The sequence below is a fragment of the Lithobates pipiens genome, unplaced genomic scaffold (genome assembly GCF_037356315.1).
Source record: "Lithobates pipiens isolate NorthernLeopardFrog02 unplaced genomic scaffold, aLitPip1_a1.2 Scaffold_35, whole genome shotgun sequence".
NCBI lineage: Eukaryota > Metazoa > Chordata > Amphibia > Anura > Ranidae > Lithobates > Lithobates pipiens.
The window spans coordinates 24,563,779-24,577,514 of NW_027507811.1; the positions used below are offsets into that span (position 1 = coordinate 24,563,779).

Below are 13,736 nucleotides of genomic sequence, written 5' to 3' on the forward strand. Positions count from 1 at the left end.
CCTTTAAATCCATACCAGGCGACTGGGCTAGTGAGGTGTCAATCTCACTGATAGAGGCGGTGAATTCTCTTCCTTCGCTAGTTCCGTCTACCTGGAGCCACGGTCAAAATGAACAGACTTTTCTCCGTATATGGGCAAGTCTGTTCATTTCAAAAACCAAAAAATAAAGCTGTGCTAGAACTTATAAAGTGCCAGAATAATCCTGTGACATATTATATTCTGTTTTTAAGTACTGAAAAGTGTATGTGACTATAAAAAATGTGCAAAAAATACTCAAAATTAAAACACATAAACAGACGCAAAGAGATGAATTTCAGTCCATTAAAGTGACTCCTTAAAACACCCTAAATCTAGTTTGGGCCGATGAGCCTAGATTTAGCAGATCATGTGATCCCGATTATGGTGGAACGTGAGACGCTCTGAGAAAGGGGTATAGGAGTTGGAGACGCCAGCAGAGCCTATTGGAGAGACCAGGAGCGATCGTTTTGTGATCAAGCTTGTATGATCTCCCTAACAAGAGATCTTGTCAGCTGGTAAGCCTTACTGAATCTGGTGGTGGATGAACCTCTCTCTCTGGGCGCACCTGCTATACATCTGAAGGGTGTTTTAAGGAGTCACTTTAATGGACTGAAATTCATCTCTTTGCGTTTCTCTCCCTCTTTGGACTGTTTATGTGTTTTAATTTTGAGTATTTTTTGCACATTTTTTATAGTCACATACACTTTTCAGTACTTAAAAACAGAATATAATATGTCACAGGATTATTCTGGCACTTTATAAGTTCTAGCGCAGCTTTATTTTTTGGTTTCTGTATATTGTGGGTATCTCACATTGTGTTGCGGCAAGAATTTATTATTATTAGTATTTATATTATTATTTTAAAGTTTGCCTCACTGGCATAGGTATTTTTTTTTAATAATTGAGCAACTTTTGGACAGCACTGTTTTCCAACGACTGTTCATTTCAAAAGTCCGGCGGACTAGCACACAGATGGGTAGATTGCCCGCCGGACTGCCGAGTCTGGCGGACAATTTTGAGTCAAGACTTCTTTCTAGGTCCGCCGGACTTTTGGGAAGAAAAAGTCCGCTGGAGCCCACACACGGGTGGATTGTCTGACGGACTCTGGTCCGCCGAATAGTCTGATCGTGTGTACGCAGCATTACAAGAGTCCGGACACTCCTAAACAAGTGGAACTCTGGCTTACACTCGTGGTTTGGCCATTGTAATATTCTCAAAATGAGTATACTTCCAAAATTCTTTTATCTCCTACAGGCTCTTCCTGTTTACATCCCCTCCAAATACTTCCAGCAAATTCAGAAGGTATTTTTTTAATTCATATGGGCCCACAAACACCCACTGCTGAAGAGATCACAGCTTACCTTACCAAAGCAACATGGGGGATTGGCAGTACCAGACATACACAAGTACTACCAGGCAGTTCACCTTGGGAGATTTGTTGACTGGAATAGACACAGCATTCTCAAGCTGTGGATCAGTTTCTTTGAATAGAGCACCATGGTGCTATGACTCCTTACCCAAATTGATGAAATTCCACCCGCTCCTCTGCAACACTGTGAGTGTTTGTTCTCTTCTGTTTAAAAGAGGTTCCCTCTCCTCCATGACATTGCCACTCTTTCTGATACTAGGTAATCCGCGTTTCATCCCGGGCCTTCAGGATGAACCTTTAAAAACCTGACGTCATCGGGCTGTATACAGGCCTCACATTTTCTAGTACAGAAGGAGTGGCCTTCTTTGCAATATCTCATGAACCCATCGGGCTCATTCCACCTGCAGTTTTGGAGTGCCCTCCAACTTACCCACTTTTTTAGGTCACTACCCTGCCAAACAATTTTGCTCAACCTCTCACACCCTTAGGCCGCGTACACACGGGCGGACTGTTCGCTCAACTTTGTCCGCTGAACAGTGTTTCAGCGGACAGTCCGCTCGTGTGTGGGGCTTCAGCGGACAGTTTCAGCGGACAGTTTGACGAACAAAGTTTTTCGGAAATTCCGAAAAACTGTCCGCTGAAACTTTGTTTGAGCGAACAGTCCGCCCGTGTGTAGGCCACTTTCGAAATGAGCAAACTGTTCCCGCTCGGAGGAAAGTCTGCTCATTACGAGCGCGTCTCCAGGTAGGTGGGGCCCGCGAAGGAGGCGTCGCGGGCCCCGCCGCCTGGTATGGACTTAAAGGGGAACCCCAACGCCGAAAAAAAATCGGCGTGGGGGTCCCCCCAAAGTCCACAACAGACCCTTGTCCGAGCACGCTACCCGGCCGGCCAGGAAAGGGGGGCGAGCGAGCGCGCCCCCCCTCCTGAGCCGTACCAGGCCGCGTGCCCTCAACATGGGGGGTGCCTTGGGGAAGACCGGGCCACCGCCTGCAAAAGAGCTACAAGAAGGCGCGGTGGCCCGGCAGAAGAACCGAAGAGGGGGACAAGACCCCCGAAGTCAGGAGAAGAGGCCGGCGGCGGGGAGGAAGGAAGCCGGACTCCTCCGCTAGCAAAAGAGCTACACGAAGATAGCGGAGGAGTCCGGCGAGAAGACCCCCAAAGACGGAAGACCCCCGGAGCTGTGCAATAAAATATTTTTTCTCGTGTGTTGTGTTTTTTTTTGGGTACTTTTATTTTACAGGTGAATGGGTAGGGGTACATTGTACCCCATACTCATTCACATAGGGTGGGGGGCCGGTATCCGGGGGCCCCCTTATTAAAGGGGGCTCCTGGAGTCTGATAAGCCCCACGCCCGCAGACCCCGACAACCAACGGCCAGGGTTGTTGGGAAGAGGCCCTTGTCCTCATCAACATGGGGACAAGGTGCTTTGGGGTGGGGGGGCCGCGCGGCCCCCCTTCCCGAAGGTACCCCCCATGTTGAGGGCACGCGGCCTGGTACGGCTCAAGAGGGGGGCGCGCTCGCTCGCCCCCCTTTCCTGGCCGGCCGGGTAGCGTGCTCGGACAAGGGTCTGTTGTGGACTTTGGGGGGACCCCCACGCCGATTTTTTTCGGCGTTGGGGTTTCCCTTTAAGTCCATTCCAGGCGGCGGAGCCCGCTACGTATCCGTCGCGGGCCCCGCCTACCTTCACACGCGCTCGGAATGAGCGGACTGTTGCCTCGTGTGTGGGCGAGTCCGCTCATTTCAAAAGTTGCGCGGACTTAGTACGACGAACAAAGTTTGCCGTATTTGTCCGCTCAAAAAGTGCCGTGTGTGGGCGTGTTCGTTCATTCAAAAGTTTGAGCGGACTGTTTGACGAACTTAGTTTCGGCAGACAGTCCGCCCGTGTGTACGCGGCCTTAGAGGAACACAGTTCAACGGAAGGGACACTGCCGCACACCCTTTCAATCATGTACAATCTACTGATCACTCCACCAGATTCCTACTTCCCACGATGCATTACTGATTGGGAACGAGACTTGAACTGTATATTTAGCTCAGAACAGAAACAATGCATCCTTCGATTTATGTATAGAGCGTCCATCTGTACGAGAACGCAGGAAACCAATTTTAAAATCTTGGATAGATGGTACAGAACACCTGCAAGTTGCAAAAAATATTCCCCACAAACTCAGACAGATGCTGGAGATGACAGAAGGAACGAGGTACATTGCTTTAAATTTTTTGGAGTTGCCCCAAAATAGCACAGTGGATCACCCCGAGAGTACCCACTAAGAAGAAATGGGTGGTGAGTGTTAATAAATTATTCATAAGAGAAAAACTAACATACTAACATAGAAACACCCCACGTAAATTTCAAGCAATGGGGCAGCCGTGGTTGGAAACCCCTGGCCTAGCCCCTCATCAACTGGTTCGGGACAGATTATTGTTGGGGTGATGCAAGGCAAAGGGTAACATGGTGGATGTTTTATATGGGAGACCATATAGGACACAAGACGATAGCATAGATGTCAAGGGGTAGAGGTATCATAACTATATCCCCATGACCAAATATATTGTTGGGTTAGAAAGGTCTATAAGCACTACACTGGTTGTTTTCATGTAATATTCTTTTGTTTTACCATTGTGCCTCGATATTAGCAATGTTAAACGGGGAAAGGTTTGCACAGACCTGTATAATGCAATGCTGTATACTCATCCTTGTTCGGTTTTCTCCTGATTTCACTGACCTATGATTATACACTGATTGCTTTGGTCTGTATACTGTGCAAAACAAAAATAAAAACAATTTTCTGATTTAAAAAAAACACAGTGATACCATGATCATTAAACCAGGTATTGGTTGTTTTGGTAGTGTGGGCAGGTGCCAAGTCTTGCTGAAAAATGAAATCAGCATACCATAAAGCTAGTTAAAATGTATCACTCTATGTGTAACGCATCTATATAAAATATATGAGTATCATTTTTTTTTATTGAATTACTGAAATAAATAAACTTTTTGATGATATTCTAATTTTATGAGATACACCTGTGTATATATATATATATATATATGACAGGGTTCAATTTCAAATCCTAAACTACTAGCCAGGTCTTAAGAGTTACTCATGAACTGACAATGTTAAGTGTTTTACGCAGAATTAAGTTACAAAAATAAATATTAACAACTTTACCAGTGCCCATCGGTTCAGCCTCATCAGTGCCCATTAGTGCAGCCCATCAGTGCAGCTTATCAGTGCTGTCTCATCAGTGCCCATCAATGCAGCTTCACCAGTGCACATAAATGCAGCCTCACCAATGCCCATCAATGCAGCCTCACCAGTGGCCATCAATGCAACCTCACCAGTGTCCATCCATGCAGCCTGTTCAGTGCCCATCAAGGCAGCCTCACGAGTGCCCTTCAATGTAGCCTGATCAGTGCCCATCAATGCAGCCTGATCAGTGCCCTTCAATGCAGCCTATCAGTTCCGATCAATGCAGCCTCACCCTTGCCCATCAATGCAGCCTATCAGTGCCCATCAATGCAGCCTGATTAGCGCACATCAATACAGCCTGATTAGTGCACATCAATGCAGCCTCACCAGTGTCAACCAGTGCACCCTGATTAGTGCCTATCAATGCAGCCTCACCAGTGCCCATCAATGCAGCCTGATTAGTGTCTATCAATGTAGCCTCACCAGTGACCATCAACGCAGCCTGATTAGTGTCCATAAATGCAGCCCCAATGCAATACAGTGGAATTGGAGGCATAGGTATCATAGATCGGTGGGTTGAATTGGAGGCATAAGTATGATTCAGACCTATGCCTCAAATTACCCGCCCAACCTCCCCAATCCAGCACATCTATGCTCTCAACCTCTCCCCCTCTTCCTCCCAGCACACATTTTGTTCACTCCCCCATTCAATGCCTCCAACCCCCTCAAGCACCTGTACTGCTTCCAATCACAGCACACTGTCATAGTTACCATTCTTCTGCAACTACGGGGTCAGGCATCAGTGCACACTGAGGGTAGACCCCAGAGGGTTTGAGCCCACCCACTTAGGGCTGCCTTGAGGTGTGCATACTCCTTAGCTGTGCAGCAGGAGGGAGGTGGAGAGGGTAGGTCCTAGGCAGCTGACTGTTCCTATTAAACTTCCCGCGCTGCAAGTCTGTGCATGGCGGTAGAGCACTGGCTATACATTCCCAGGACAGCACAGCCCTGTCCACACTCGGAATCCTCATATTTCCACTCGGCAAGTGCAAGCAGACGAGTGGAAATTTTGAGGGCTGTATATATGTACAGTAAGTATTGTGTTATTGTGGGCCCATTAACATTGCAATATATGCATAGTGTGCAGGTAATAGCACGTGTATTGGTGTGTAGTGGCATGCTGTGTTGCACTTTTCTACTCTGGAACATGCAAAGTGCCTTGGGCATGACCATAGACCTTTGCACCATCATGCTGTTTTTTCTATGCATTTGTGTGCTGTGTTGATGTTTTGTTGTACTCGAAAAAAAGGGGTTCTGGCAGGAGTGGGGGGGGGGGGGGGGTGGAGCTCCCCTTTATACCACTGTATTTAGAGTCCTCTAGATTATTATATCATTTATAGTATAAATTCTTACCTTAGAACCTTCAGGGTACAGACAGGATTTTTAAGTCCCTCACACAAGATTTTTACACCAGGGTCCCGTAGCCTGTTGTCTGATAGATCTAGACAGGTGAGCAGTCTGTTTTCCCTCACAAATGAGCAAATATCATTGCAGGACAATGCAGTCAGACCACAATGGTTGAACCTGTAGTGAAGAGGAAGATGAAAATACCAGATACAACTTTGTAAACCTGTCTTAAAAAAAACTAAAGGAGGATCACAAAGCCTCATAGTCTAAAAAACAATGGGTTAAATTAATGAAAAGGTCAATATTAATCTAAAGCCCCATACACACTATCAGATTTTCTGATGATTTTTCCCTTCAGATTTACCAAAACCATGTAGTACAAGGGCCTACCTGATTGCATACAAATTGAAACTCCTAAGGTTTGACCTCATATTATATGGTTTTGATAAATCTGAAGGAAAAAATCAGCAGAAAATCTGATAGTGTGTATGGGGCTTAAGAAGCAAAGAAAATGGAGAAAAACAAAAGCAAAATGGGCCAGCAAGTAAAGAAGCTCTATCAGTGGGAAACACTGGGAAAGGCCAAATTACTAACTACCAGTACTTAACATTTCTATATCTCTGCAAAAAATGGAAATGGTCTCACTTCAATTCCCTTATATTACTCTGTGAGTAAGTCAGCCAGGAAAGATTGGCAGGTACTTCTTTAGCAGATGAAATGAATAATTCTTCTTCTTTGTCTGGAATTTCATCATATTGAGTAAAGGTGAACAGTTTGTCCTCTGTCGGAGAGTCTCCACTATGCAGTTTTACATTCTGAAATCTGTAAGAAAAAAGTTATTACAAGTAAGTTTCTACTACCCACTATCAGAGCAAGGTTCTCTTTCAACCAAGGTAAATTGAAAAAGTGTGATCCCATCCTCCGCACCTTGTTTGTTCAGATTACCCGGATGCATTGGGCAAATACACCCAGTTTTTCAGCATATCAGTGATTGGTTTTATCTTCTGCTTTGAGCTCCTTGTTAAAAGAAGAACTCTGGGTCTCTTAATGATTTAAAAATATATTTCACATTCCTGCAGAGGCATCAGATCTCCTAGAATTTCTAATTCCAAGGAATATGCCTTATTATTATTATTTAACTGCAAAATCTTTCACATACATTCACAAATATTGCCCATTGTGCGTTTTGTTTATAATAAACATTCAAAAACACGTAAAACGAATTCTGTACTCTTCGAAAATCATATTTTTGTTTTAACCACATTTCTCATATACATAGCTATCCAGGGGAGGACTCTTCAGAAGAAGGCCACATACGGGTTGACTTCTTAGCAAGAGCCTGGTGAGGCTGAGGGACCTAAGTGAATCCAATCTCGTGGGTATCGCCAAACCGGCTGAAAGATCCAGGTATCACAAGAGTGTTCTACAAGTTCTAGTTTCCTGCATGTTCTACAATAATGTCTGTGGTAGAGACTTATTCCCACATGTTCTACAACAACGTCTGTGGCAGAGACTTATTCCTGATTTAAGCACCTTGTTGGCTGCTAGGCCTTGTGGGAGAGGGACTATCCAACTTCTTTAAAATGCAGAAAAGGTATTTAGGGTAACAAATAAACCACATTTATGATTAAGGATTGAGTATCCATGTTCAATCATTCAATTTGATTGAGGTTGTGTTTGGCTAATAAGATGGAGTCCCAACATGTTTCGCCTCAACAAAGGCTTCTTCAGGGGAGCCAATATTCAACGTCAAGTGGTTATAACAAAAATCACTGTAGACAAAACAAAACAGAACTGTAAGATGAATCTCGAAATGTGGTGCAGCCAATGCCTCCCAGATTAACAACAGATCAATAAATTAAGAAAATAATAGGAAAGACTTTTTATTTAAAAATAGAATAAATTCATAAAAATACCTACCCCTGGCCAAAACCCCTACCACGGCAATCGATTAGGGAAACCCTCTTGGTAAAGGGAGTGGACCGATCATAGGAATCACCAACTAGTGGCTGCAGGGGATAAATGTAATGGACAGTTGCCCACTAGTATATTAAGTATTAAGGGTCCAAAGGGCCCCGTACAGGGCTGAATCGCTAAAATATTGAAAATATTGCTTAGATCTTCAGGTACCTACCTAGGTATAGGATTCTTTAATAGGTCTCAATGATAGAGCAGGATGCCAATATGAAGGGTAGGAGGTTCCCTATGGATGATGATGTTGTAGTGCACCAGCCTAAATGTGTTAATCAAGACGAGGTCCCATTAGTAAAGTCAAATTATGTATAGATATGAATGAATTATAATTTTAAGAATATAGGCAAAGACTAAATTAATGCCTCTATCTTGATACAAATATAGCGATATGCTCTAATTTTCTATTGGATATCAGGGAGGCTTACCTAGTCCAGACAGGGATTAGAAGTGCAGATACTCCACACTGATTCAGTGTGATACACTGTGCAGCTGGAGGGCTTGTCAATAGGTAGGGTATACAGCAAAGTCCTGTAGCAGGTTAGACAGGTCCTATTAAATGTAAATGTAGGTGGATTAAGTTAAAGACTCAATTGGTTGGGATATGGGAAAAGAAATACAGAAGGTGTGGAGCAATCCATATCAAAAAACCCTCAACTAACCTTGACTCGTCCAGTCCAAGCAACAGTGTTCTTGCAAATCCAGCACAGGCTCGCAATGTGGGCATTCTATTTATCCCCCATTCACTCGGCGTCATATCACATACGCCGAGTGAAAGCGGACTGAGGAGTAGTACTGCGCATGTGCGCTGAGTGGTAGAGCCTACAAAGCCCAGGATGTTCCCATGGCAACCCCGACTCCGTTACAGGCATCCATTGGGTTTGCGGAAGTCACAGTATAAAGTTGTTAGCTGTAAAACAACAAAAGTACTGTGAATGACCAACTACAGGGACTTGCTGATTACCAATGCAGCCTACATATTAACGGGCTTCCACACAGCCCGACCCGTGCGTCCATACAGACACCGAACGTGGTGAGATAGGTCCGCTCCCAAAGGGTTCACAGTTGTATTGCCGGGTGTATAGGGGAAGAGGGGTAGGGAATAATACAGATTTTAGAGAAGAGAAGATTTTAAGCCAAGATATGAAATAATATAAATGAATACATTTAATTAAATAGAGCAACGCAAAGAATAATGGGCTGCATCACATTTCCAAAGTCAACACAGTAATGAAAGCAATAAATTAGAGAATTTTTAAACATAATAACAATATAAAGGGATAAAGAGTATATATATATTTAACTATATCATAATCATAAAATAGACTAAAGACATATGATTTAAACGTTAAAAAAATCCAAAAAACAATTTCAATCAGCATATAAACACCAATAATACGATACAACAAAGGTAAACCATTGAAATTGACATAGTGGTTAACATTCTAAATATCAATATGAAATCATACAGCAATATTTATTATAGATATAATTTCGTTAAAAACACTAAATTAACAAAAAAAAGGGGGGGGGGGAAGGGGAAAGGGAAGGGGGAATATTTGAGGAACAACAGGATTAAAGGAGCCCAGATAGCAGTCAGTGGAGAGAACTGGTTGTGGACATGACAGGATTCGGGTTTATTCAAGACAGCTTATAGAAAATCTTTAAATGTTATATATTCATTTAATCCTGGATGCTTTGTTGCCTCCAAGGTGTAAATGCATTTGGTTTCAAGTTGTAAAAGACAAGTATCAATTTTACCCCCCCCCCCAACATGAGGGGGTACATGTTCAAGGGCAGAAAAGCGCACAACATTGGGATCAAAGTTGTGAGAGGGACCTATGTGTCTGTTCAAAGCAGTAGTGCATAAACGTTTAAAAAGTGGCAACATGTGATCTCTAATACGTTTGAAGAATGGACGTTTGGTTTTTCCAATGTAGAAGCAGCCGCAGGAGCAGCCTGCAAAGTAGACTACTCCTACTGTTTTGCATGTTACATTGTGTTTAATAGTATGACAAGAACCATTAGGTAAAGTGGTATTTGAAGAATTAGAAACAAAGCGGCATACATCGCAGTAGCCGCAGGAGTACATACCATTGCGTTTAGATTTAGTAAGTTGCCTAGTATCAAAATGACTGGTTACCAGCCTGTCTTTCATAGATTGTGATCTTCGATAGGTAAGTTGGGGATATGGTTTTATATATTTTTGAATCGTTTGGTCGGCCAGAAGTAAAGGCCAATATTTGATGAGAATTTCTTTCATCTGATTGTGTGTTTCTTCCAGTACTTCCATGTCATACAGGGATCTAACTCAAGAGAGGATTCCCAAGAAGAGAAAGGGAGACCGCCTGGACACGTCCATGACCTCTTTACCCCGAACCACGGTAATGACACACCAATCCACTGTGGTTTACTCTAAATTACACAAAACACAGGCCTCCACCCCCATGTCTTTAGTTAGTTCACACCCGAGCACATCAGTAGAACCTCCAACACACTTCGCACCGGACACCCCAGCACCAGTCCCACACCCCTTAAGCACTCACCTTGGATCCCTAGTTCGGAGAGTAAGTGAACCCACACTTCCCTCCATGTTCCCTTCTAATTCACAATCCACCGACCCTCATATTGCACCTATTTTTTAGTCCAAACTCCGGAACACAAATCACATCCACCCTCACCATCCCAACAACAATTGCACAAGATTTAGAGGTGGTGAACCTGTCCTCGTTCTCTCTGACTAGGGAACAGATTGAGATACTCAAATTAGGTCTTACGTTCTGCCCATCAGCAAATTTGGATACATTTCAATTTGTCAAAGACATACATCTCTTTGCTAGATGGCTTTTGTTTAAGGTATTGTATGACAAACCTCAGGAAAACAACTCTGACTTCCCACCAATGGAATTTTCATCCAGTGAACTTCAGGCCATGGATGACCTGATGTCATTGTGGGATGAAGGACACACTGGAGATGAACAGTCATCTGAGTTTGACACACCTCAGGTTTCTGTACCGGGAGTGTCTTTCCCCCCCCCCCCCCCAGCATCATTCAAATTGAAATCAAAATCCTTTCCTTTGTTACAAAGTAACCCCAATATTTGGGCCTTTGTGAATCAATTTACCTCTGAAATCAGGAACCTTGAACCTGATGAACAGAAGCCTTACAATTTGTCTCGTAAACATCGTTTTGCTTTTCAAACTCTCCAAAACAACTTGGATTTGATGATAAAACCTGCCGACAAGGGGGATAACGTCTGTGTTATGGATGCCCTGGCATACAAAAATATGTGCCTCGACATCCTGACTAACAGAAATTGGTACCGCCCCATTTCTAAACTATTAATTGACAACTTCAGTACCAAATATTATCAACTTATTTTCAAAGCCTATCAGCAGGGTACTATTGATCTAAACACCTGGAAATATCTCAATGTAAAAAAATCAGAAAATTCCTACTTTTTACTCATTGCCAAAACTGCATAAGTCACTTGTTAACCCCCCGGGCCGACCCATAGTGCCGGGATGCCAAGGATAAACTGAAAACGCTAGTGCACTAGTGGATAAACACCTTTTTCCACATGTACTGTCCCTACCCTCGTATGTCAAGGACACTATCAATTTGCTACGTATATTGGATGGTAAACAGCTCCCTTTAAACACCTGGTTGGTAGCCTTAGATGCGGAATGCCTCTATAACTCCATCCCACACAACAAAGGAATTCAAGTCATTCAGTCTTTTTTGAGTGAAAGAGGGTCATCCTCTGAAACATATGGCGAGTTTGTTCTCCAGCTTCTGGGGTTCATTCTCGCCCATAATGTTTTCATGTTTGATCGTTCCCACTACCTCCAGGCACAGGGTGTAGCTATGGGCACAAAATGTGCCCCTTCCTACGCCAACCTGTACCTGGGGGGGTGGGAAAGAGAAATTTTTGCAAACGATCAATCCCAGGATTTGACTAGATTCATCCTGGGTTGGCATCGCTACATTGATGATGTCCTGATCCTTTGGACAGGTACTTGTGATGAATTGAAAGAGTTCTTTGACAGATTAGCCATTAATAACTTTAATTTAAAGTTTACAATGGATTATAGTCAGTCCCAAGTTAACTTTCTTGATCTGTGTATTAAGGTGGACGATATGGGACTGATCAGCTCGTCTCTATACCGTAAACCTTCATCTGGCAACACCATTTTGCATGCCACAAGTGCACATCCCTGACCACTATTGAAAAGCATCCCATATAGCCAATACTTACGTCTGCGTCGAAACTATACCCAAGATCAGGACTTTCAACAGGCTGCAAGAGATCTGTTTACCAGACTAAATCAGCGGGGATACAGCAAATTATTGCTCAAACGCACCTTCAATAGAGTGACTAAACTAAACAGAAATGATTTAATTCATCCTAAACCCAAACCTACCACGAATTCACCAATACCTATAATCACCCAATATTCTCGGCAGCACAATCAGATGAAAGAAATTCTCATCAAATATTGGCCTTTACTTCATGTCGACCAAACGATTCAAAAATATATAAAACCATATCCCCAACTTACCTATCGAAGATCACAATCTATGAAAGACAGGCTGGTAACCAGTCATTTTGATACTAGGCAACTTACTAAATCTAATTGCAATGGTACGTACTCCTGCGGCTACTGCGCCGTATGTCGCTTTGTTTCTAATTCTTCAAATACCACATTACCTAATGGTTCTTGTCATACTATTAAACACAATGTAACATGCAAAACGGTAGGAGTAGTCTACTTTGCAGGCTGCTCCTGCTTCTACATTGGAAAAACCAAACGTCCATTCTTTAAATGTATTAGAGATCACATGTTGCCACTTTTTAAACGTTTATGCACTACTGCTTTGAACAGACACATAGGTCACTCTCACAACTTTGATCCCAATGTTGTGCGCTTTTCTGCCCTTGAACATGTACCCCCTCATGTTCGGGGGGGGGGGGGGGTGAAATTGATACTCGTCTTTTACAACTTGAAACCAAATGGATTTACACCTTGGAGGCAACAAAGCATCCAGGATTACATGAATATATAACATTTAAACATTTTCTATAAGCTGTCTTGAATAAACCCGAATCCTGTCATGTCCACAACCAGTTCTCTCCACTGACTGCTATCTGGGCTCCTTTAATCCTGTTGTTCCTCAAATATTCCCCCTTCCCCCTTTCCTTCCCTTTCCCCTCCCCCCCCCCTTTTTTTTTTGTTAATTTCGTGTTTTTAACTAAATTATATCTATAATAAATATTGCTGTATGATTTCATATTGATATTTAGAATGTTAACCACTATGTCAGTTTCAATGATTTACCTTTGTTGTATCGTATTATTGGTGTTTATATACTGATTGAAATAGTTTTTTGGATTTTTTTAACGTTTAAATCATATGTCTTTAGTCTATTTTATGATTATGATATAGTTAAATATATATATACTCTTTATCCCTTTATATTGTTATTATTTTAAAAAATTCTCTCATTTATTGCTTTCATTACTGTGTTGACTTTGGAAATGTGATGCAGCCCATTATTCTCTCCGTTGCTCTATTTAATTAAATGTATTCATTTATATTATTTCATATCTTGCCTTAAAATCTTCTCTTCTCTAAAATCTGTATTATTCCCTACCCCTCTTCCCCTATACACCCGGCAATACGACTGTGAACCCTTTGGGAACAGACCTATCTCACCACGTTCGGTGTCTGTATGGACGCACGGGTCGGGCTGTGTGGAAGCCCGACCTGTTAATATGTA

General features: G+C 42.8%; 2 protein-coding genes across 8 annotated transcripts in view; one reads left to right on the top strand and one right to left on the bottom strand.

Annotated features, from left to right (window-relative positions):
• LOC143956162 (uncharacterized) overlaps positions 1-13,736 on the top strand; it is a 713,750-nt gene that overhangs the window by 595,126 nt on the left and 104,888 nt on the right. The window lies entirely within an intron of this gene.
• The window catches only part of LOC143956174 (NACHT, LRR and PYD domains-containing protein 3-like), a 72,132-nt gene that overhangs the window by 22,111 nt on the left and 36,285 nt on the right, over positions 1-13,736 (bottom strand). For 4 of the 7 annotated variants that reach the window (XM_077466319.1, XM_077466323.1, XM_077466320.1 and 1 more), the window contains 2 exons: positions 6,629-6,805; positions 5,990-6,160 (listed from right to left, as the gene is read on the bottom strand). In XM_077466319.1, coding sequence (XP_077322445.1) covers positions 5,990-6,160; positions 6,629-6,805 — 348 coding nt within the window. Of the gene's footprint in view, positions 1-3,808; positions 4,149-5,989; positions 6,161-6,628; positions 6,806-13,736 lie in introns of those variants that run through there. The other 3 variants (XM_077466322.1, XM_077466321.1, XM_077466324.1) reach the window with 2 other exon arrangements.